Consider the following 26716-nt stretch of genomic DNA (forward strand, 5'->3'; position numbering starts at 1 on the left):
CAATGTTTGAGATAAAAAAAGGGTTATACCATTTTGGTTGCTTTTCTGGTTGAAAGCACAAAAGCTATACTGAGATAACCTCACGATGAAATATTGACACTTAAGACAAAATGAAATCTTCTAAAAAGTTGTGTCCGATTTTATTGTTAAGCAACCTGCCTGATCTTGGGATTTTGCTTTCTTTTCTTTGCTTTTTGTATTTTGAGTGGCAATCATTTCAAAAGTGGCCAATGACTTTTCATAGATGCTTGAATGATAAAATTGGCTTCCATCGCTTCCTAAGAAAGTTTATGTACGAAGAATCAGGCAGGTAAACAACAAAAGCAGACTCACAAGATTACTTTAAAATTACACTAAGCATATAAAGGTATGAAGGTACGTATTTAGATCGGCCTGCTACTACTGTATTCGAAGAAACTCGAATTCGGAGACAGCCTTTTTCGGAGATTTCTAAGTCTCACAGCGGAATCAAGTTATTAAAAGGAATTAGCTTATAATAGAAGTTAAGTCTAAGCGAAAACGTCTAAACTAAAGTTGCTAAATATGCTAGATATCGCAATAGCTTATACCGACAGGATATCCGCTAATTTACATCTACCTCACTGAAACGATTCAACTTTTTTGTTTGCATGGGTATGGGAAGGTAAACACAAAAACCGCCTACCTAAATGACCCCATCTAAATAAACACAAGTTGGATTTAGAAAACCACCGAATCTGTTTTCTTTGAAAAAGTCTGTCTCCAAATTCTGTATTTAGATGGTAGCACTAGCCATTTTAAAGCTTTTAATGAGATTTTTACTCACAAAACATCACATAATTAAATGATTTTTAATTAATATTTTAAATTCTAATACTAAAATATTTTTTTAGTTTTTTAACATTGCCGAGAGCACTATGTATGGTTAATTCGGGTCTGCTACTATTCGGCGAGTCCAATTCGGCTAGTCCGATTTGGCAAGTGGCCTATTCGACGAGAGCCCTTTTCGGCGAGTTCCCTATTCAGCAATTTTTCAAAATTTTTTTTTTAATTATTGGGTACCGTAGCCTAATTATCATTGCCGCTTTTACATCGTTTTAACGTCGCTAAACGTTCAAATAACCCCCTAACCCTTAACCTCCTAACCCCTTAACCTCCTAACCCCTTAACCCCCATAATCCTTAACCCCCTAACCCTTAACCTCCTAACCTAGGGGTTCCCAACCTTTTTACGATCTCGTACCACTTTGACGCACTGTACTGCCAAGCGTACCACTTCTTGCATAACAACTAATTTGATCGAATCATATTTTATTAAGAAGAATAATATTGGCGTACTAAAATAACACTATAAAAGCACTACAACTAAATTTAATGACATTTTTGTTTACTGTCCACCAATTGGTTGATGCGCGGTGTAAATTTGCTAACAGTGCATCGAAAGTCATTGGCGGACGGCGAAATTTTTTTTCCCACAAGATTTCTGTCTCATTTGCATATTTTGGTAAAAGTTTGTATTAAAACCGTGTGAATGCAACATTTTCTTGTTGGCATGGTTGGTTCAGTGGTTTCACCCTCTGCCTAGTGTTCGTGAAAACGAGGGTTCGACGCCCGTCGAAGTCAAACTTTTTTTTTCTTTAAATTAAATTTTGCGGTGTACAAGAGCTTTTCAAAAAAAGTAGGGTTAGGGAAAGCTTATATTTTATTATGATTGCAGAATTTCATTGGCAAATAGTTATTTCGCAATCTGAATCAACCAATCTCTCAAAACACTTTGGGAAAATCTTACTTTTAGAGTGACTAGAATCAATGAGACAGAAAGCTTGTGGGAAAAAAATTTCGCTGGCGGGCGCACCTAGTCGGTTTGGATTTTTTGACTTGATGTTCATCATGACTGAAAATCCCAGCTTGCATTCCCGTGTGGAAGAGAAAATCAGTAGCTGTGGAACAGCATGGGAAGCTAGCGTTGAATATGAAGAGGCCATATTGTCACTGAGCCAGAAGTTTGTTGGTTAACATTCCTTGTTACTGTTATTGATAGGCTTCGGGAATTTATTTTTTGTAAACAAAACCAGATAAACAAAATATGAAGCTGCAAATCCAAGTTTTTGTGAAAAAACGGAAGCTACCTGCGTACCACCTAAAATGACTTCACGTACCACTAGTGGTACACGTACCACAGGTTGGGAACCCTTGTCCTAACCCTTAACCCTCTAACCCTTAATCCCCTAACCCTTAACCCCCTAACTCCAACCCTAACTCTTAACCCCCTAACTCCAACCCTAACCTCTAACCCCAACCCCTAAAACGACAATGATAATTAGGCTACGATGCCCAATAATTTTAAAAAAAATTCAAAAAATTGCCAAATAGGGAACTCGCCGAAAAGGGCTCTCGCTGAATAGGGCACTCGCCGAATCGGACTAGCCGAATTGGACTCGCCGAAACGGGCCATTCCGGGTTAATTCATGTTAAATCATTATAAAAAATACTTTACCTGGTTGTGTAAGAAAAACAAAATACAATTGAGCAGCAAGCAACGCTCTTTCTTTCTCACTGAACGTGGAAGCCAACAATAAACCATTGCTTAAAACATAGTACACCCACACTTGAATGGCTTTGCAACTAACTCCTTCATCTGTGATCAGATTCCATACATTCTAAAAACATAGCCTCAACGAATGATGATATTTTTCAAGAGCATGTAAAATCCAGGACATTTCAAACACTTTCTTTGTGAATCGAAGTTTGCTTCAACTTTTCATCTTTGCAATGACAAAATCACATTTAGAATAGAGAGTAATCAATAGGGTGTGACAGCCGCTCCGACCTTTTTAGAATTTGCCTACCTTTTTTTTGGTGGTGAGGTTTTACCTGTATAAGATTCCTGTAAAGTTTCAAAAAAATTGGTCAAGGTTTAGAGGTGGCCCGTGGCCACTAAAGTTTTTGGGGGGTGCGCGATGTATTTTTAGGGGTGCTTTTGCTATATCTCGGCTCCTAGACATGATAGAAGGTCGTTCTATAGCTCAATCGATGCAGAATAAGCAAATTTGTATTAGACTTGTGAAGAAACTATTTGCCTAAAATGTTTAGTTTTTGAATTATTTGAGAAAAACCCGTTTTTTGCACAAAATTTGTGAAAAATTGTTACATATGAATTGAATATTTTATCATTTTCACTTTTTTTTCTTCTTAGGAACACCTGGAGAAGTACAGAAGATGTAACTCTTCAAAGTTTAAACCTAAGTTACCTCATGTTTTGTTTTGTTAGAAGCATAGAAACTGAACACTAACATTGTGTTTACTGTTAAGGCAATTTTTATGGTGGTAAGTGCTAATTTATATTACATGCTATGTCACAGTTTAAAGATCATCATCATCAACCAATTTTGATTATACAGGCCATGAATTAATCCTCATGTCGAGGGTGTGGCCTGTCTGTCGAGAATGAAGTCTTCCCCTCCACACCTCATTTATTGGGTTGACAGAGTTCATGTTCAGGGCTACAAGGTCATGTTTTACAAGTTCTTCCCAAAAAAGTTTTGGTCTACCTTGACCCCGCTGTGCTGCGATGTTAACACATCTGACCTGTGAGATCCAGCTTGAGCTGCGCTCAACGAGACCAAGCCATCTCAGTCTGCCTAATTGGAGGACTTCACTGATGTCTTTTATTTTGAGCTTTGATAGAAGTGTCCCAAACTGGATGTTGTCTTCAGGCTTGACTAGGCGAGTCCATCTTACCATCAGAGCGATGGCCAGCAGATATTAGGATCAAGAAGGGGATGATTGTGAAGATCTGCTATGAAGCCCTAGCACAGGGATTTGTGATGGATGATTATGAGGAGCTAGTCAAACTAGTGCTTTTGCATCTTGGTGAGGGAGCTGAAACCTTTGGAGGTTTTCTACATCCGGGTGCTTGTCACCACGCCAGATGGATGGCCAGGATTTTATACTGCATCAAGATCGTTCTTCTCACTAAAGTTATTACTAGAGATCTTCCTGCAGGTTTTATATGTTCAAAGCAACAGCTAAAGAAAATCCAAAAATTTGTTCAGCTTGTTGTATATTCCTATGTGCCATGGTGGCTAACCACTTTTGTGTCAACTTCTGCTCCTTGCAACGCACCTAGAACTTATCAACGTCAATGAGTATGAATAAATCGAAACCAGTATGGCCAAAGCAGCTCTTAAAGCTCTAAAGGGGCACATGTGATATCTTAGTGAAGAACTTATCCCCCTTACCCTTTTCGATAGCAGTGTGTCTGACGGGACAAAGCAGAAAATTGTTCAAAAGCTGACAAGCTTCGAAGATCCTAAACATTCTTTGAAAAGAGAAGCAAGTGATTTTGGCAAACCCTCCTTTTCTTCCGTTGCTACAAAACTAACAGATGACTTGAGCTCCTTTGTTGGAGAAGATTTTTGGAGCTTCTTCAGAATCTTGAGGATTGACACGACCTTTTTAAGTGTTGGTGTTGTCGATTGGTGCCAGAACGGCAGCTACTGTGAAGCAAAGAAACGGGTTTCAAATCTTTGTGTTGTTAATGATGCAGCAGAAAGGGGTGTCAAACTGTGCCAAGACTTTATAGACACTACTAAGACAGAAGTTTCATTTCAAAATATTCTTCAAGTAGTTGAGAACAGCAGAAATTCTATGCCCAATCAGCGTAAACAATACTTACATCCATCTCGGTGTTGGTTTCTTACATTGTGATTTTTATCATCGCTGTTCCTTGCTCTCAAATGTATTTTGTGATTTTGTTTAACATTAACTAAACATGTGAATTCATCATTTCATTGATTTTCCATGTGTTTTGACCCAGGAAGAAAAGGTGCTAAGAACATGTTTCTCACAAATATGCAAAAAACAGGTTTTTCTCAAATAACTCAAAAACTAAACATTTTAGACTGAACATTTGTTCACAAGTTTGATATAAACTTTCCTATACTGCATCGACTGAGCTATAGCATGACCTTCTATCATGTCTACGAGCTGAGATATAGCAAAAACGCCCCTAAAAATGCATCTCGCACCCCCAAAAACTTTAGTGGCCACGGGCCACCTCTAAACCTTGACCAATTTTTTTGAAACTTTACAGGAATCTTATACAGGTAAAACCTCACCACCAAAAAAAAGGTAGGCTCTGTGAAACCAAGTTTTAAAAATCATGGGGCGGCTGTCACACCCTAGTAATCAATATAACGAGTATTGATTTTTAAGATATAATAGGTTTACTTTTCCTATCTTAGAGTTCATAATAGTCCAATACAAAACTTTCAACTGCGTGGCCGAGTGGTGAGCGACAATTGCATGATGATCGAAATTCGAAAGGATCTTGGTTCGACACTGCTTCAAAGCATGTGGCTATGGCTTTAAACGACACTTAAAATAGCATGCCAACATATTGGGAGCAACTAACTTATGATGTACATGAACCATTGTTGCTTCCAGTTGTCTGTTGTAGTGCATAGATGATTGCATGCAGAGTACTGTCACAATGAGCGCAAAAAAAACGTGATTAACTGATTATTAAAGTCAACCATGCTTAAGCTGATGCAGCACTGAAAGTTGTACTGCGTAGGAAAATCAATGAATGCTTTTAGCACCTGAATAAAAATAGCTACAAAAAATTCATAGGTCAAATATTTTAAGAAAACATAGAATTTTTTAACAAAGTGAATAACCAGCCTTTGTAAACTTCAAAGAAGTTAACTGAGATTAGTGGGCTGTCAATTAATTACTATAAATCAGTGGTTCCCAAACTGTGGCACGCGGAAGTGTTCCAGTCATGAGACCTGAGAAACTCACTTAAGTTGACAATAGTTAATTTGAGAGAACTTTCAGATTGCACAATGTGCATTAGGCTATTGTGTCATAATTAACTTTATTCGGAGGGATATCAAGGGTTTATGACACAACACCTAGGTCAGTGGTTCTCAAACGTTTTCGTTGCACGCTTTTGGAAAAGTTTATTGGACTTTCGAAGCACCCAGCGATAAAACTTTCAGTTATTTTTATTTGTTTGTATCCCATCCTTCATTTATCTTGCAACAAGTGAATGAGAATTGCGCTATGTAATTGTTAAACCATAATCAATTGCTACAGTTTCGTAATAATGATTTCTAATGCACATGTCAGAGGATGATAATATCTGTAGCCCAAGTGTTTTATTGCCGCAATTTAGTTTTGATACGAATCGTAATCATTGTGCAACGCTTTTAAAAAATTTAACGATACACCAAGGCGTCGCGACGCACAGTTTGAGAACCTTTGACCCAGATTGTTTAAGAGAAACGCCAATACTTTTCAGTATACAATAGTAAGTGCAGACTATTGATTGATCTTACTTTGCACATATTGGACAGCTAAACAGCTTAATTATATTTAGTCTCATGGGCTCCATTAGAGGTGGGGCGCGGGGGTAATTACCCGCCCACTAATTGGAGTGGGGGGGTAACTAATGCAAAATTACTCCCCCCCCCCACTAATGTAGAGATAAAAGAATTTAATTTTTAAAATTTTTTCTACTTTTGTGTTTTATTTTCATTTTTTATTTTGTTGCACAACTTTTTTGTTTTTTGCTTGAAAACTCCGACTGTAAGACAACGCAAATATGCAATAAAGACCTGCATAATGCTATGGGAATTGTTCAGGGGCCAAGTAGTTTGCAAAATCAGTCTGGGAAGTTCAAAATCACCCTGCACGAAGAATCTCACCATAGCCGGCATTGTGCATTGCTCGATGCTTCTGCACTTTGGCATAGTAAGTAGGAGTAACAAAATTGTTTTACACACCACAAATAATAAACAACGCCACTTAAATATTCAGTTGTGATGTCATAAAAGACTCAGAAAAATAAACATTGCAGGAAACCGGCTCAGGGTGACCATGCGGATTCAGAAAAAACTACATAACAATAGATAAATTATAATTAAATGTAATAAAACACAAACATACTACTTCTGTTCAAATAAACTTTGTTCAATCAATTAAAGTAGTTTTGATGATACGAATTTTAGTACAAAAATAAAAAGGTCTGGCAGCACTACTTCTAAAATATGGTTAGGCTAGGTAATTTGATGACAAAAATAACTAATATACAGTATTCTAAGTTTGCATACAGACGATGACGTAGGATTCAAAGAACCCAATTAGCCTAACAGTACGTATTTACATTGAGTCAATGTCTGAATATTGAATAATATTCAATCATCGGGGATTTGCAGAAGGCGTCGTTGGATTTTCAAAAAATTGCCGAATAGGCAACTCGCCAAAAAAGGCTCTTGCCGAATAGGGAACTCGCCAAATAGTAGCAGAACCTTTTATAAAAGTAAATAAACAAAGCTAAGCAACACCTTAACATTACTTTTAACAGGTATAACATGTTTTTGTTAAATGTTGTGGTGTTGCTTAGCTATGTCCGTTTGTGGTGTTGCTTAGCTATGTCCGTTTATATTAAAGGAGATTGACAAGTTTTATGACAGTATCGTAGAGGTCCTCCTAGATGCCTCAAGAAAAGTTCTTTTAGTTAAAAACAAGAAAATATCTACTTATTCAACTCCTGGTTGGAACAATACTGTCAAGTCTCTCCACAAGCAAGCCAGAGCTAAGTACCTGGACTGGGTTGAAGGTGGCAAACCTAAAACTGGCAGCATACACAAGGCCATGTCTGCTACTCGTAAAATATTCAAATCTTCTCTACGAAAGTGCAAAAGTAACAGAGATCAGCATGAAGCAGATGCCATTGCCAAAGCATTTCATGCAGACTCCTCGTTTAAAACATTTTGGGATAAAATTAGACAGTCTGGATCACAAAGATGTTCATTACCTACCTCTGTCGGAAGTGCTGTTGGAAGTAAAAACATTTCGAACATGTGGATGTGTCACTTTAATCAATTGCTAAACTCGACTGGTAAAAAAGTTGTCAATGAAGAATTTGTTTCATCTCACTTAAATGATATACATGGCCATCACAATACTAATCAATTTCTGACCTCTGCTGACACAGTTTCTTCTTTGCTTCATAAATTGCCATTAAATTGCTCTGTTGGTTGTGATAAAATATCTTCTGAGCACATTGCTTATGCAGATTCCAGTATCAGTGTATATCTTTCATCATTTTTTAATATGTGCCTTGTTCATGGGTATGTGCCAAATGCTTGTCTTAAAACTAAATTAGTTCCCATTGTTAAAAACAAATCTGGTGACGTTAGAGACATCGCAAACTACAGACCTATTGCTCTTGCTACTGTCATTTCTAAACTATTTGAACATGTTGTACTTTTTTTTATTAATGACTATCTCACAACAAACGATAATCAATGTGGCTTTAAACCTAAGCATAGCACAGATATGTGCATTTTTGTACTTAAGCAAGCTGTGTCTTACTACAGAAAACGTGGAAGTCCTGTTTTTTCTGTATTCTTAGATGCTTCGAAAGCATTTGATAGGGTAAACCACAACTTCCTATTCAAGAAACTAATTCAACGAGGAGTGCCGATGTGCCTTGTTCGTCTAATAGTTTATTGGTATACCCATCAGCGGATGTACATACGCTGGGGTTGTCATTACTCACAGTCTTTTTCTGTCAGCAATGGTGTCAAACAGGGTGGTGTTCTCAGTCCTTACTTATTTGCCGTGTATATGGATGATCTATCGACTGTGTTAAGCAAAACCAAGGCAGGCTGTTACATAGGTAATACACTTGTTAATCATCTCATGTTTGCTGATGATATTTGTTGTATTTCTCCAAGTGTTCATGGTCTGCAGAGTATCTTGAATGTGTGTGAAGATTATGCGCTTTCTAACGATGTCATTTTTAACTGCAAAAAGTCATTTGCTATGTACTTCCAAACCAAACACTTAAAGTTAAATTTGAATCCAATTGTACGGCTCAATGGAAGTGAGATCAAATTTGTAGACAGTGTCAAATATTTGGGTGTTTTTCTTGACACGGCAATGTGTGACGACAAGGATATAAATCGACAAGTGCGATCAATCTACTGTTCTGCCAACAAATTAAAATCAAAATTTTACAAGTGCTCCAGTGATATTAAAAATGTTCTATTCCATTCTTATTGTACTCCAATGTATGCATGTCATCTGTGGGAAAATTATCATCAACGTGACATTAATCGTCTGCGTGTTGCCTTCAATAATGCGTTTAGAATTATACACAATTTGCCTAAACACTATAGCGTACGTGAACATCAAGTCTTGTGTAACATCATAACATTTGATGCATTACTTCGTAAATATGTTTTTTCTTTTGTTGGAAGATGCGAAGTATCGTCTAACTCTATTGTTGCCTCCCTGATGAGGTCTGATTGCCATCGTATATCAAATTACCGTACTTCATTATAATAATTCTATGTATGCTATGTATTATCTAGTTTTGATGGCTGCCATGTCATCTGATTGTTTTTATCGTTCTCAATACTTTCAGTTCTTCTAACTTGTAACGCTACCGTACCATTGTCTATAAACTTGTAACAGTAGATAGGCCTAGCCTATTTATTGAGATTTTGTGCATTTGCAGTTTGTGTATTATTTTGTTATTTTTTGATGTTATTTCGTTGTTGTTGTTCGTTATTTGTGCATTTGCAGTTTGTGTATTATTTTGTTGTTTTGTTTTGGATATGGACAGCTTTGTCTGATGCAAATAAATTATTATTATGGTTGAAAAAGTACAGTGACCTCCCCACCCGAATTGTTTTATAAAAGTAGGCTATTCACCAGATTTATATAAATTCATATTAGCCTATGTAGTTGCCCAAATCAAGATGATGCATTTATTGATATTATGAAAAATGTTATGTATTTTAGTTTATTTGCATTGAAACGATGTACTTTGTTTTCGTTTCCCTCAGGTCTTCTCTTTTGCTTAATATTCATCCGCCTGCTTTTGTTAATTGGCACTTCTCCTTTTGGGCTTACTTTGCAGGTTTCACACTATATCTTGGTTGTGCAATTTTATAATAAAACAGAATTCCAGTATGACTCTGATTGAATGAGCTAAGAACACAACAGAGTTATTTGGCGACGAGGATGGGATGCTGAACGTCTGAACGAGAAACTTACAGTGGTACGCAGAAGTGTTCAGTCTTAGTCCCTACGAGTTTTACTTTCTACAAGTTTTATTTTTTTTTTTAAATTATTTACAATATGGACAAGGTGGTGGAATTAATGCAGTCGCAGCTAGAACATATGCGACAACAAATGCAGCAACAAGAAGAACAGGCGCGACAACAAATGCAACAGCAAGAACGTCATCATGAAGAACAACTGAAGGAGTTAATTTCAGCCCTCAAAATTCCATGCGAATCAGAAAACCAACATCGATTATCTCTTAAAGCTATTCCTAAATTTTGTGAGTTTGATTCAACTTTAGAACTTTGGACTGATTATTGGTCACGTTTTTGCACATTTGTAAAAGCACAATCCGTTCCTGATGATAAGAAGGCTCAAGTTTTCCTCACTAACCAGTCAGCCAGCATCTACAAGATGATCCTCAATCTGGCCGCACAAGAGTCTACAGCAAAGCCAATCAATGAACTTACAATGGAGGAAATTTCGAATTACATGAAGGCACAGTTCGACCCTAAGCGCTTCGTTATTCGTGAACGATTTCGCTTCTGGAGCAACTTGAAGCGGAAACCAGGTGAGACTGTTCCAGAATTGGGTGCACGAATAAGGCAAGCCGCTGCCACGTGCGACTTTTCTTCTATTACTAATCCTTTAGATGAAGCTTTGCGCACTTGTTTTATGTGCTCGGTAGGAAACGAAGCAGTTCTTAAAACTCTCTTTAAAATTAAACCTGACGATCTTACTTTTTCACGTGCTCTTGAAATAGCCATAGAAACTGAAGACGCTGCAAAAGTGGCTAAGGAGACGGTGTTTGGCACTGAACCGTCGGTGGTACATAAAGTTAAAGGCACCGATAGACGATATTCTTTCAAGAAAGCTACAGTGGCCAGTGCTAATGCGAACAAGCAAAGTAAGTGCTATCGATGTGGTAACTCTAATCACCTTGCTACCAACTGCAGATTTAAAAATGCGGTCTGCAATTTCTGTAAACTTACAGGGCATGTACAATCCGCATGTCGTAAAAAAGCCGCACAAGTTCATTCTTCTAAGGGCAACTGCATACAGGAGGTAAATACTGTTCATAATTCATCGTGTAAAGTTCCTAAACTCAAGGTTCAAATTTTTATTAAGTCTTTTCCCGTCTTAATGGAACTTGATACAGCTACAGGGGGAAATTTCATCTCTTCTGAAGTTTGGTCGCAGCTAGGCAAACCTATCTTGCAGACTCCGCAGCTACGTTTTCAGTCGGCAAGTAAGCACTCGATGCCTATTATTGGATCTTTCACTGCCGAAGCTGCAACAAATCGGGAAAGACAACCACAGTTCAATTTATGGTATGTGAAATCCCCAACCTTAACTTATTAGGGCGTGATGCTATTCAAGCACTAGATATTTCGGTAGATAAGTTCTTTTCTTCATCTTTACATGCTATTCATCGTCACAACGACATAGATTTTAACTTGCAAAAATCATGTTCCGAGTTATGTGACCAATACGAAGACTTATTTAAACCTGAGTTAGGTTGTCTTCAGGATTACGAATTAGAGATTGAGTTTAACTCTGATTGTAAACCAGTGTTTTCAAAGCCCAGACCAGTGCCTTTCGCCATTCAAGAAGACTTAGCTCTTGCCTATGACGCCGGCATAGAAAAAGGTATCTGGACACCTGTACAATTTTGCGACTGGGGAACTCCTGTAGTACCAGTTCGCAAGGCTTCTACAGAAGGTAAGAAATCCAAATTAAGAGTTTGTGGTGACTATTCCTCGACGGTTAATCCACAACTTAAAACTCACAGGCACCCTTTGCCTCTTCCAGAGGACTTAATGCGTAAACTAGGGGGTGGCCACGGATTCACTAAGATTGACCTGGCAGATGCTTATAACCAGATTAGGTTAGGTCCAAAGAGTCGAAAAATATTGGCATTAAGTACCCATAGAGGGGTTTTATTGCAAAATGTTATGCCGTTTGGCATCTCTTCTGCCCCAGGCCATTTCCAAAAGATAATGGATGATTTAACTAGTGACCTTCCAGGTGTAGCAGTCTACCTGGATGACATTTTGATAAGTGGAGCTACAGCGGAAGAGCATTTCCAGAACCTTAAACGACTACTCGATCGTTTATCTTCGAAAGGTCTTAGATGTAGGAAGGAAAAATGTAGATTTGCCCAGGCAAATGTCGAGTACTTAGGTCATTTCTTTCTAAACAGGGGATTTCAAAGGGTCCTAAAGTCGATGCAGTACTGAACATGCCTGCTCCTTCCAATGCTGGTACCTTACGTTCTTTTCTGGGGTCGGTTCATTTTTATGCTAAGTTTATGCCCCCAGATTTTTCTACGGTAGCGCAACCGTTATATCATTTAACCAAGAGTGGTGTTCCTTGGAGATGGGAACACAAAGATAAATGCGTTTTTGAAAAATTAAAAACGTTTCTTTCCGCAGACGATGTTCTCGTACACTTTAACCCGTTGCTTCCTTTAGGAATTGCATGCGACGCTTCAAGCGTGGGCATTGGCGCCACACTGTTTCACCGCTCCCCGGACGGAAGCGAGAGGCCAATAGCCAATGTGTCGAAAATCTTGACAAAGTCTCAAAGAAACTACAGCCAAATCCAAAAGGAGGCTTTATCCATCATCTTCGCTTTGAAGAAATTTTACCAATACCTCTACGGTAGGAATTTTATTTTGGTAACAGATCATAAGCCTTTACTTTCACTTTTTGGTCCAGATAAACCTACCCCTTCGCTGGCGGCTATCCGGTTAGCACGCTGGGCGTTGTTTTTGAGTCAATTTAGTTATACTATAGAGTATCGCAAAACAACGCATCACCAAAATGCTGACGCCTTGAGCCGTCTTCCGTCCAACGATGACACAATTTTTGATGGGGAGGAAAGTGCAGATGATGTTGATATTGTCTGCGCAATTGATACGTTGGATTCGCAGGTTAGTCATTCCGATTCTTCTACTTTGCGCAAGGAAACTTCCAAGGATCCAGTCTTGTCTAAAATCATTCGCTTTACACAAGAAGGATGGCCTGCGAAATCAAATTCTAACGATCCAATCGAACAGTTTAGAAGAGTTGCTGATTCTCTAACAACATGTTATGGTTGTTTATTATATGGTTCTAGAGTAGTTATTCCTTTTAAACTCCGCAATGATATTCTTTCTCTTTTACACGAAGGTCATTTCGGCATGCAGCGAATGAAACAGCTGGCCAGGACAGCAGTCTACTGGCCCAATATCGATGCGGACATTGTCGACCTCTGCCGAACATGTACTACATGTGGTGAGCATCAAGCTGCACCAAGCAAGGCTCCTATCCACCCATGGATAGCTCCAGAGAAGCCTTGGAGTCGAATTCATGTCGATCACGCTATTAATTTTTTAGGTTCCAATTGGCTTATTGTTACCGATGCTTATAGTAAGTATCCTTCTATTCACCCAACTTCTTCCGTATCAACGTCTGCTACTATTGATCTTTTAGAGCAGGATTTTGCCCATTTTGGATACCCCCACTCCATTGTCTCAGACAATGCGACTACGTTTTCTTCAGAAGACTTCAAGAATTATTGTAAAGCTAGGGGTATAGTCCACATCACTGGAGCACCATACCATCCAGCTACGAATGGTGCTGCAGAGCGTTCGGTGCGCACTTTCAAGCAGGCGTTGAGAAAATCGTCGTTACCGCCTAAAAGTGCCACCACTCAATTCTTGATGCAGTTTCGCCGTACGCCTAATGCCAGTGGTTACTCTCCCAGTGAGTTATTAAACCACCGACAACTACGTACTAAATTAGATATTTTACTTCCTTCCTCAGCTCAGATCACGAAACCATCGACGAGTCCTTCGCCTCGGAAACAAAACCGGAAAACAATTAACTTCGATGTTGGTGATCCTTGTTATGCTTTATACTTTGGTTCCAGGCAAAGCCGAAGCCCTCGGTGGGTTCCTGCCGTCGTGGTGAAGCGACACGGGAGTCGTAGTTTGCAGGTTCGAGTGGACCCTCGAGGTCCAATATGGAGACGCCATATCAACCAGCTACGTCCGCGTTACATCTCGCCGGAAGACGGGGACCCAGGGGAGACTACTTTCACGTCATCATCGACAGCTGACGAGTTTCCAGTTCCATCGACGCCGATTGCGACGAGGATTCATCGACGCCGACAGCGACCGAGGATTCATCGACGCCGACAGCGACCGAGGATTCATCGACGCCGATTGCGACCGAGGATTCATCGACGCCGATAGCGACCGACGATCCATCATCGTCATCGCACCAAGAACAAACATTAAGGCGATCAAAGAGAAGACGCCAACCACCTCTTCGTTATGGGTGGTCATAAATTTTATTGGGGAGGTGTTATGTATTTTAGTTTATTTGCATTGAAACGGTGTACTTTGTTTTCGTTTCCCTCAGGTCTTCTCTTTTGCTTAATATTCATCCGCCTGCTTTTGTTAATTGGCACTTCTCGTTTTGGGCTTACTTTGCAGGTTTCACACTATATCTTGGTTGTGCAATTTTATAATAAAACAGAATTCCAGTATGACTCTGATTGAATGAGCTAAGAACACAACAAAAAAAATTAAAGACTTTGTAAATTTTGATGCCAAGGCAACTGCATCATGCCAATTTGGGCAGTTTTATAAATAGACTAGGCTATGATCAGATATTTTCATATTTTTTTGTTGCCCAAATCTAAACGATACAGTTATGTAAATGGGAAAAATTAATGAATTTGTTCATTTTGGGGAAACTGCCTCACGCTAATTTGGGCAGTTGCATAAACAGACTAATCAGTTTCATCAAATAGCCTAATTTCATGATTTCAGCTGCCCAAATCAACATGATGCATTTGTGAAAATTAATAAAATTAGCTATATTGCAAATTTTGCCATTTGATTTGGGCAGTTTCACAAAACTATTCGAGACATATTTTGGTGGCTGCCCAAATTGGCATGATGCAGTTGGTTAAATGCATTTCGTACTACAATTTGATCACCATGGAATACAATACATCAATACGGTGTGCCAAATGACAATTTTGCGGCACATTTCTTGTGCAAATAAAAGGCTGTACTTAGTTTGATAGGTAAAAGTTACTAATTTATAGTTTTTCTTAATTCATGCAATTTTGTAGCTTTTTATATAGCAATTTTTGCCCGAATAATTTCAAGATTTTGCCCGAATTCGCAACGTTTTGAAACAACAGGGGGGCGCCTGCCCCCCTGGCTCGTACGGCTATGCTTATACCATACCATCAGCGACATGATAGAGCTGGTTGAAAAGTTAAAAGTTAATTACCAGAGTTTTAGAAATGAAGAACAATTTATGCAGTTATACAAGGAATCTCAGCAGCGAGTGGAGCTTAGGCTTAGCTAAAGTCCAAAATTTCAAAAAAAGCGCTGTGAGCAAAGTGCTTCCCATGACCTTGCTTCTCATTACAGAAGGTAGTTCTATGCATCTATTGACAGCATAGTGCAAGACCTCACCAACCGATTCAATGGCGAAAAAATTAAACCTCACCAAAAGCCTAGAGAAGTTTTAGTATCTGGCACAGTCAACGACAGTGCTGTTACAGCGTTGAAATGGCATGGCCTTGACGTGAATATTTTGGGCCAAGATTTAAGCCACTTCCATCAGAAATTTGGGCCGATCAAGTATGTGTGCGATGTTCGAAGCAAGTTAATGGGACTTATTGTTGTCAAACAGTTTTATGCCAGGGTAGAAAAACTTGTAAAATTGCAATTGGTCAATGGCCCTTTTTCTGCAGAAGCTGAAAGGTGGTTTAGCTCGCTATACGCCGCCAGGGAATGGGATGGGATGAAAGACAGATTTTGGGATGGAAGATGGAAAATCTCAAGGATGGAAAGGAATGAAAGATCTTGATGATGGAATGGAAGACAATCTTCCATCATTTCATCCCAATTCCATCATTAACTTTCTAACGCTTTATCAAGACATACAAAATATTACTTGTTGTTTCTTTCTGTATTTATAGAATCAATCTACGCTTCTAGTTCTAACACCAAACGGTACGTAATCCTTAGGAAAATACTGCTGTTAAATTTTTAGCTTAAATTTGGCCTATGGTTTTTAGGTTTATTTGTGGCATATTCAAAGCAGAAATAACAAAATGTGAAGATGGAAGATGGAATGGAAGAGATTTCTGAGATGGAATAGAAGATTTCTAAGATGGAATGGAGATGAAATAGAAGAAAATCTCAGGATGGAAGATAGAAAAAACGTCTTCCATTCCATCCTATACCCTGTACGTCGCTTAAAAACATGGCTCCGAAGCACAATGACTGCTTCAAGACTCAATTTTATTGCCATGTGCTATGCCCATCAAGTGCGTTTGGATGAAATAGTGTTGATGAAATCTGCAAAGAATTTGTTTTACAATACACAAAGATTTAAAGTCTTTGGCGACTTCTGAAGTTCTGACTGTTCTGCTTAGAATAGCAGAGTGCACACAGTGTTTTGTTTGAGTTGAGGTGTTCTTTTATAATGTTATTTCCTTGTAGTTTTTGTGTCATTTTGGCACAAGGTATTACCTGGGTGTTATGGCATTTTTTGTTCAGTGTTATATCTTATACGGCGCAAATCCTGTAACTTAGTATCGATCAAGATGTTTCCTTATTTTCAGTTCTTGTAAAAGTGAATGCATTTTCGATTTTTTTTTTTTTTGTGAGTTGAATGTAGGCCTAGACCCTAGATGCTGAAACGTTTCATTTCACTGTGGATGTTATGGCACAGGTTGTTGTGCTGTATTCATTCATGTAATTGTAAATTAAGTTATAGATTATAGCTTTGACCTTAACACTTTTGGCCTTTTAAATCTAACCTTTTAGGATCTGAAGTGCAAAACTGGAGGACTTGAGCCAAAGAAGAATACAGAGAGGGATTTTGTGTACATCACCTCTTCCAGTCAAAATTGTCTCAAAACTTCAATAATGTGGCAAATGTTAAAAAGCTTTTGCTCGTAATTTCAGATTCGTTAAAAGAATTTTTCGATTTTATATCGTGCTGAAAGGCAAAAATTTTGCATCTTTGGAGCGAAACATGCAGCCTAAGACGCTGCATAAGAAACTAAAGCTTTCATTAGTGCAAACGGGTCTGGGGAGCGACCTTCCAGAAGTATAAGTGATGCGATAATCCAATAAGCCCCTGTCGATGTGAAAACATCGTTCCCACTCCTGCTTAAATTACCCCCCCCCCCCCACTCTCAGGAAGTGTCCGGAGCCCCCGTTTAGTCTTATTAATATTTTTATCTTGGAAGCCTGTGCTGATATTTGTTAAATTTTCTTGGCTTTTATAGTTTTATTGCATACTTTGGAGATTTTCTGGATATATTATAGGACATATGCAAACACTGTACAAAATTACTAAATAGTATTATACGCGAAAAGAAAAGTTTGGGTATCCCTGCTATAAATGGATCGAACTTCCGAGACATTTCCCCCACCCCTGCTTAATTGGATCAATTTGGCTTGGCTCCAATAATATGGTCTGATTAAGCTGGGTTGATTGTGAAAACTGAAGAAATGCATGGCATTCACTGTGGAATTGATTAAAATTTGCTTAATTCGTGTTACTACAAACAATTACAACCCTTTATAAAATACAGTGAAACATGAATTGAAGAAAATCAAATCACATAATTATTGTGGATGACACATTTGATGTGCTCAAAATCTAATTAAATTGTGCATCCTCTACAATAGTAATATAACAAAAGTGCATTTAGTTCTACATACTTGATCATTTTGGATTGCTTTTATTTTCTTTATGACACTTGAAACATCTTTATTAACAGAATTCGAAAATTCAAGCATGAAATCTAGATCTTCTGTAAACTCTGTCGCACATGTTGTTTCAATGAATTCTAAAAAACAAAGAAAACTTATATATCAGAATCAACAGTAGAAAATTTTGAAATAACAGTAACAAAAATAAACCAAGATTATCTCCAGGATTACTTTCCAACCTGAGGAAGCAGATGAAACAGATATTGTTACTGAATCAAACAATGCTTTGCTTTTCAACTTTACACATTGAAACGCTTTGCCCTCTTCTCTGATGTGCGATCCACACAGCTACACTACAAAGAAACACAATACATTTTATCCTTTTTTATTTCTTTGTTTGTGTCAGACAAAAATCTAAGTCGTGTTACAATCACTGTTACATCCTACCTGAAAAGTATTTCGGTGTTCGTAGGCTACTGGTTGTTTAATTTTCATGGTTGCATACGAAATATTCACCGGACCGCAAAAATATTTAACTTGTCAAGATGGACCTTTGCTTACATTAGTTGAGTAGCCCCGCACTACAGTATACACTATACAGGGTGAATTGAAAGTCCTTGAACCAAATTATAAACGATTTATTAATAGAAAATGAATAAAATTTCATTATAACGGTATCACAATGAGAGCTTGCAATACCATGAATAAATTTATTTATTTTTAATGTGACTGCCCCCTTCTTTTGGATAACTCTCTCAATTCTTTGTCAAAAGTTTTCGACCAAGGCACGTAGCACATCCTAGGGTATTTTGGAACATTCCCACAGGAGTGATTGCTTCAGAGCATCAAGACTTGGGTGAGCAACGGAACAGGCCTTTACCTCCAATAACGACCACACACAAAACCCAAAACTCCCAAAAAAAACCAAAACCCCCCAAAAAAAACCAAAACCCCAAAAAAACCAAAACCCCCAAAAAAAAACCCAAAACCCCAAATTTGATTCTATTGCAGGACGTCGCCCAGACTTCAACAACACTAAGTGATCATTTTGACCTTGTTGCAAGTTTAATTCTATTTTGGGTTGTTTTTTTTTCGGTCATATATCGGTCATTGACCGATTTTTTAACAAAATTGTCCGAAAAAAATAGTCAATTCGGTCAAAATGTCCAAAAAAATATATAGTCAATTGACTATATATGACCAAAAATGACCAAAATCAATAAAAAATGACCGAATTTTTTCAAGCCATTTTGGACAAATGACCGAAAAGTCTCAGCGAAAAAAAAAACCCAGATTCTATTTACTTGTGCTATCGTGATTCGTATTTTGGCCTCTAAGCATGCAGATTTGGCCGCCGAGAAGGAGCTCTCAGTAGGTCACGATGGCTGTTCAAAGGAAAAAAAAAAACGAGTTTTAAGGCCTGAAAGTCCATGGGATTCAAATCAGGTGATGAGGGAGGCCACATTTCCTTGTTCCAGAATCTTGGAAGTTGACTTGAGCAGCACCATCCGTGAGGTCTGGGATGGTGCACGAAATGCACCATCTTGTTTTAATGTGGAGGGCTTATCTTTGTAGTGTTTCATCATCTCTTCAAGGGTTGGAACCAAAATATTGTTGATGTAGTGATCTGAAATGAATTTAACTTTTTGTTTCAGAAAAATCAGAGAAGACTTCCAAGTTTTGGAGATGGTGGCCCACACCATGACAAAAGATGGTTTTTGATGGTGATAAACAGTTCTCAGAATCTTTAATATCTGCTGAAGACTTTGTGAACACTTTTTTGACTGAAAAAATGATCTCTTGAACTGCAATGCCTGCCTTCAGTTCTCGTAGAATCTTTACGGTACTCTTTCGAGTCTATTTCGCTTTTGGAGAGGTGTAAGAAACAGCTGTTTTCTCATCTTGTTCGGAGACAACTAAAGATCCTTTTCCACAATGGTTCTCATTGAAGTGTCGCTCACAATCATGTCTTTGGCCATGTGACGGTTTAATCTGTTTAAGTTTCTCCTCACCCTTTTTCGATCAGCCTTAAGCTGTTTCTTTGTTCGAGCAGTGCGAGGTCTTCCACATCTAGGACGATCTTCAGATGTACCAATTTCTTTGAATCTAATCACAACATGGCAAATGGTGGATTTGGCAACTTTTAAGAGTATAATAATCTCCAAGTTGGTTTTCCCTACATGATGGAACTGAATGATGGCTTCTCTTTGGGTCATTTTAGACCATACAATTAATGCTTAGACTTAGACTAACTTTTAGAGAGTTCAGCAAGATGTTTAGCATATTAAAAGGCATATAAGTGACATAGAAAGAATAATATTAAACATAAATAGAAAAGACAAGATTAGAAATGAAGTCATCAGAAACAAAACTTGTATCAAAGATGTTTAGAAACAGCAACAAACCTAAAGTGACAATGGGCGGGACATGTAGCAAGAATGACAGACAACAGATGGGCCAAGATAACCACAGAATGGACACCAAGATATGCAAGAAGAACTAGAGGGAGACTAAAAAGAAGATGTCGAGATGACATAGATTGGTATCACCTGGATGAGAACAGCAAAAAACAGAATGGTGTGGTCTGTGGAAACATATGTGGAGGCCATCTGCCAGCAGTGGCATGACCGGCTGATGATGATGAAGTGACTTTCAATCCGTTTAATCATAAAATGAAAAAGTCCAAGGACTTTCTGTTCACCCTGTGAATTAAAAGTATTCTCTCTTGCTGGTCAATGTAAAAAAATGGATTTGGCCATGTCTACAGCCGAGCACCATAGATACAACCGTTCCATGCTCTTTTTTGTTATTGTAATGGCGCTTTTACTGTGCGTGCGCCGTGCGCACTCCACACCGTTACTGTACTTGCGTAAAGCTGTCACCTCACATGCATCAGTGAAGGCTGGCGCAGCAATTTGATTGACAGTGTTGTCAAAGCAGATGGATTAAGTTGATAGCTTAATGAAGTCAGAATTTTTTTGATTGGTTGTATGCAGGGGCGCAACTAGGGGGGTCGTCTAGTCGGCATGACAGCCCCCTTTAAAACTTGCAACTTCAAGAAGACGGACGACTAACTAGACTGAGACTTACCTACTACTTAACGTGTGTCAGTTCAAGCTACGTTCTATGCATACCAAACTTGTTTGAACATAGAACAGGGTCCTAAGGGACCTCTGTTTATCACATGCAGAAACGGATTGGCATGCACGACGCACGTGACTTGCAGGCGTTTTGCGGACAGCAGAGCATTTTTCTTCTTTTTTTTTATAATTTTTTTCCTTTATCCGTATTATTTCAGAATCCAATTACCTGATAAAAAAGCGGTTTTTAGATTCAAATTCTACTTTGGGCATCCCTACTTAGGATGCAACCTTATTAACCCACAAAACGAAACTGCAGCTGGCTTTAGGCTAGTCTGATTTGTAATATTCGTATCGTCGAAACTTCACACATTTTTAAATCAATTTTATAATTTTGGTATCCAAAAGACGGCAATTAAATTTTCTTTATAATCTTGCCAAACTTGACGTGTATCCAGGCCCTAAGCTTGTGTGGACTACTTTTTAAAATGTGGGCCTGGAGAGCAAACAATTTACTGCCTACTTTCGAAAGCGCGGGAAACTTTTTTTGAGAGTGAGTAGCAAGCGCAGGCAGAGCGAAAAAGGTCGCTTCGCAGTTCGCACGTCACAGAATTGGATCATTATGCTGTCAATTTACACTAGGCTAATACTCTAACAATCTAACTGTGATATATCCACTTCTACAAATAATTGTTAGTTTTCTCTCTTGTTGCCGACCCCCTTTGATTTTTTCTAGTTGCGCCGCTGGTTGTATGTCATGTATCTAAAAGAAAAATAACTGAGGTAGTTTGACAGCTCAGTGGAGGCAAATGTGATTTTGACTGATTGTGTAATTTTGGTCAGCAAGAATGTTTTATTTATCCAAAAAAGAATAAGATTTTGATGAAAGATAATTTGGTAGCTTTGTTTTGATTATGAAAATTTTACTGAACTCAAAAAAGGTAGGCACAGTACAGCAGTATCAACCTTCAAACTTTTAACGTATTTTGCTGCAAAAAATTGACCGGACTGTCATTTAAACTGCTGTGTGTGACGTGACAGCGCGCGCACACAGTAAAAGTGATGTAGCGATACAAAAAAAGCATGGAACGTCTATATGTCTAAACGTCGTAGAAATAGCCACTTCTTAAAAAAATACCTTGACAAGCATAAAAAAATGAAAATTATAAAGAAATTAAATAGAAAAATACTCGAGTCAGCTGTATTTTTTTTATACATATACACACTTGTTAGCATTACAGACAAATTAAAGCATACCTTTTGTGATCTGCAACACACCTATACTTTGAATATTCAACATTGCTACTTCCAAGAAATTTTATTGCAAAAATGTCAAACAATTTCTTGATATTATTATTATATAATATGTCAAAATACATAGGATTTAAGTTCATTTTTTTTACTTCTAAATAAAGAGAAACAATTGTTGTGATTGGTTACTTAGTATTTAGCTGAGTTTACACACAATTAAGCTGTTTCATTATTAAAAAAAGGCTGTGGCTATATTTACACTGCATAGTGTAATAATAGCCTCAATAGTGTTGCCAGATAAGGAATTCTGCCCTAATTTGAGAAAAGTTTAAACCTGTTGAAAACAAAAACTTGCATTTTGGAATTTTTTTAGTCTTGGGAAGATTAAAACCATAATCTTATTTATAACTCTAATCCTTACCTTACCCCTTCCTAACTTTAATCCTAACTCTGGCAACACCTGATTGTGGAAAAATAGCCACTTCCATTAAAAAAATGCAAACGTTTTAAAGAAAAACTCATTTTGAAAAGTACCGTTGGCTTAATGCAAAAGTTTATTTATTAATAGCCTACATCTAATGCATGACACTCACTCACGATAAAAAAATATATATATAACGTTGCATCCTTAGGTATGCAACTTTTAAACTTAAAAAATAACATAAACTACAGATCACATAAACTACAGAACTAAAACAAACTAGGGTGATGTATAACAGGTCCAGCTATTTGAAGTGAAGTTCCTAACAATCTATCCACATTGTCCTTCAAAAAGCAATACAAAATATACCGTATCTAGTCTACTACTGTATCTCAAGGAGAAGCATAGCTCAATACATGTGAAGTATTGTTATTGATATGTCAGTGCAGATTACATACAAACCCTAAATGTATATCAGTGCTGTTAGTCTCGGTTGTTTTTCTTATTTCCTCTTATGTTTCTATTGTAAACTTAAAAGATTAAGTCATTTTGTTTTTACATGAAATTGTTTTTTTTTTGTTACTTCTAAAGGTACTGTAGTGATTGACTTCACAACACTTTGTGGACTTTTTGCTGTTTCCGTTTCATTCAGAAGGAAATGTTGTTTATTATCGGCCATAACTAGTAACTCAGATGTATCTACTGGATGGTAAAAATACACTTGATTGTGTATTAGGGTGATTCATAAATTGAAATTTTTTTTAATTCAATGGGGCACCCTCTTGTATCGTGTCAATACCTGAAAAAATAATCCTGTCAAATTTTTAGAGCAATCGAAAGCATTTTTAAGGTTGCTACCAACTTTGAAAGCTGCACATAATACACAAATGGGTCATTCCATATCAACTCAACGTCAACGGGGTGTGCAAGCTCGACCCTCTTAGATTTTCTTGAAATTCCCACTAAAGTTTCATATTGATGTATAATGAACACAAAAAAAATTTCAGCTCATCATCTCAAGACGTTTAGAAATTACAGCCCTTCATAGTCATTTTTTGCATTTGAAAAAAATTTATCAATTTTTGATGTCCGCTATCTCCCAAACCAATAGTCACAAAACTCCATTTCGCGTATCATTAATCTATACTAGTTGGTAATTAACCCCCATGAGACTGACACTACACAAATGTGAAATTATTGAAGTTTGGAGGGTGTAAAGATGGTTCGGGAGATAGCGGACATCAAAAATTGATAAAAAAATTTTAATTTTTGAAAGGTTCTATATCTAAACCTAATTTGAAATTAGCAACTTTGGTGGTAGATATGAAAACTAGGGCTGCTTCCTAATCAGAAACCAAATTTCAGCTTTGTAAATGCTTTAGATTAAAAGTTATGAAGACCCAAACATGGAGGAAAATGTACAGTACATGCAAACCCATTTTGAGGGACCTTGGTGACTTTGAAGGGCTTTAAGGTCTAAACGTCTTGAGATAATGAGCTGAAATTTTTTTTGTGTTCATTATACATCAATATGAAACTTTAGTGTGAATTTCAAGAAAATCTAAGAGGGTCGAGCTTGCACACCCTGTTGACGTTGAGTTGATATGGAATGACCCATTTGTGTATTATATACAGCTTTCAAAGTCGGTAGCAACCTTAAAAATGCTTTCGATTGCCCTAAAAATTTGACAGGATTATTTTTTCAGGTATTGACACGATACAAGAGAGTGCCCCATTGAATTAAAAAAAATTTCAATTTATGAATCACCCTATGTGACTGTATAGTATATACCGTATTGGTTCAATAGATACAAACCAGAACTTGGATGATTTAGTTTAAACACTGTTGTTGATACCGGTATATAAAAAAAGTTTTATGTCTTGATATTGATTGAATCTTAACCCTCAGACTGGGAAAGCTTTTTGAAAGCGTAATCCTAGCAGTTTTGCATGCTTGTAAAGGCTTTGAACCACTACGCAGGCTCAGTCACCGAGATTGATAGAGTAGAGTTTCTGATTGTTAAAGTGTTGTTGTTGGGAAATTATTTCATCCATTAAATCAGGGGTTCCCAACCTGTGGTACGCGAAGGTTTTTCAGGTGGTACGTGGGTAAAAGCTTGATTAGCTTCCGTTTTTTTTTTACAAAAACCTGGAATTTCACAACTTTATATTTTGTTTATCTGGTTTTGTTTACAAAATTTTTTTCCCAAAGCCTATTCTTGTTGTTTCGTATCACTATGATCTTCAAAATACAGGTCATGTCAATTGTCAACATGGAGCACAGTTGCTTTGAAAAGCCGTACAATGCTGTGGGATACCGGTAGTGGGCGTTAATTATGTCAAATGATTGCTCTTGATAGATATCATCTACTGTTCTAGGCCGGATGCAACCTAGTTCGTACCCTGAACAGTTCGGACCCTCAGTTCGTACCCTGAAAAGATCGAGAGAAAAAATTAAAAAAAGCGGAAGTCGCTGATCGCAGTTTCCGCTAACCCTAACTCTAACCATAGACTAATCTATGCTCTAACCCTAACCCTCGCTGATCGAAGTTTCCGCCAAACATTTTTCCGCAGTTTCCGCTAACCTTTACCCTAACCCTAACTATAGAGCAATCTATGCTCTAACCCTAACCCTCGCTGATCCCAGTTTCTGCAAACATTTTTTCGCAGTTTTTGCTAACTGCAGTTTCGGCTTACCCTAACCCTAATTCTAACCATCGAGTAATCTATGATCTCTAACTCTCGCTGATCGCAGTTTCTGCAAATATTTTTTCCGCAGTTTCCGCTAACCGCGTTTTCCGTTAACCCTAACCCTCGTGTTTGTTTGTGGAAACTCCGATCAGCGACTTCGGCTTTGTGCTATTAAACTGCGATCAGCGACTTCGGCTTTTTTGAATTTTTTTTCTCGATCTTTTCAGGGTACGAACTGAGGGTCCGAAGTGTTCAGGGTACGAACTAGGTTGCACCCTTCTAGGCCTATACGTTAAGGCACCAATAGCGTTGAATAGGCTAATGCTAATTGTAAGCTAAAAATAGATCGGAATAAAATGTTCAATAACAGTTACAAGGAATGTTCTCCAATAAACTTCTGGCTCAGTACCGGTAATCAGTATGGCCTCTTCATATTCAACGCTAGCTTCCCATGCTGTTCTACAGCTACTGATTTTCCCTTCCATCTGGGAATGCGAGCAGGGATTTTCAGTAATGATGATGAACTTCAAGTCAAAAAATCGAAACCGACTAGGTGCAACCGAAAATGACTTTCGATGAGCTGTTAACAAATTTACACCGCGCATCGACTAATCGGTGGTCAGTAAACAAAAAATCTTATTAAATTTAGTTGCGGAGCTTTACTGTTATTTTAGTCGGCTAATATTATTCTTCTGGATAAAATATGATTCGATCAAACTAGTTGTTCTACAAGAAGTGGTACGCTTGGCAGTACAAAGCGTCCAAGTGGTACGAGATCGTAAAAAGGTTGGGAACCCCTGCATTAGATGCTGCTGAATAGGAAGCAGTCCTTAATGTGCGTTACTCAAGTGCAAACCAGCATCGCTTGATGTTGAAGATTCTTCGTTCACAAAGACAAGCACTACTGTATGTTACAACTGAGCTATTGGGGTTGAAGTCTTCTTATTGAATTAAGTCTTGCGCTAAACAACTGAGCAATCGGAGTGGAATTTTATGTTAGAAATTGATAATGGTAGACTGTCTTCCATCCTTGACATTCTTAATTCCATAACCTGCGTCAAGTTCTCAAGGGACTCACTGCCAAAGCCAATTGCTTAACCAAAGGTAAATTCATTATTTCATTCATAGAATTCAGGAAATATACAATATTCGCGCCACAGCAACTTCTCAGAGTTTCCCTCACTTGTTTTCATAACCTTGGAGACACACCGGCCAGTTCAGGCAGCCACTTTAACACAACAACTTTTGTAAGACCCTGTAAAGGTTCGAAGCATTCGCGTTCCAACCAATCAGAAGTTACAGGTAGAACAAAGAAAAAACGCCAACAGTTTTGAAAGAAAGTAAATCAGATGAACGTTACGCCTTAGCCAGTGTGACTTAAAGGATTAGGGCTAGAGAATATATTTCGATGACGTGAGTTAGATTCCCACCCCGGTCATAACTTTTTTCCCCTGTAATTACCAAACAA

The 26716-nt window shown here is 37.9% G+C and overlaps 1 protein-coding gene across 1 annotated transcript; it reads right to left on the reverse strand.

Annotated features, from left to right (window-relative positions):
* Positions 1-120: 120 nt before the first annotated feature.
* LOC145782932 (uncharacterized) lies at positions 121-22285 on the reverse strand. Its single transcript, XM_082594692.1, has 4 exons — positions 22143-22285; positions 17815-17942; positions 2476-2638; positions 121-278 (listed from the first exon to the last, which is right to left on the reverse strand). Exons 1-4 carry the CDS (start codon positions 22183-22185, stop codon positions 121-123), a joined length of 492 nt encoding a protein of 163 aa, XP_082450818.1. The 5' UTR covers positions 22186-22285.
* Positions 22286-26716: the final 4431 nt, after the last annotated feature.

This window comes from Aplidium turbinatum, chromosome 14 (assembly GCF_918807975.1).
Source record: "Aplidium turbinatum chromosome 14, kaAplTurb1.1, whole genome shotgun sequence".
Lineage (NCBI taxonomy): Eukaryota > Metazoa > Chordata > Ascidiacea > Aplousobranchia > Polyclinidae > Aplidium > Aplidium turbinatum.

Excerpts from the sequence above, each read along its gene's own strand:
- LOC145782932 (XM_082594692.1), bottom strand. The coding sequence starts at position 22,185 with ATGTTGAATATTCAAAGTATAGGTGTGTTGCAGATCACAAAAG. Across the intron at positions 17,943-22,142 it reads TGTGTTGCAGATCACAAAAG|AATTCATTGAAACAACATGT; the intron begins GTATGCTTTAAT and ends TTTGTTTTTTAG. Across the intron at positions 279-2,475 it reads TGTTTTTCTTACACAACCAG|GAAGCGATGGAAGCCAATTT; the intron begins GTAAAGTATTTT and ends AAACTTTCTTAG.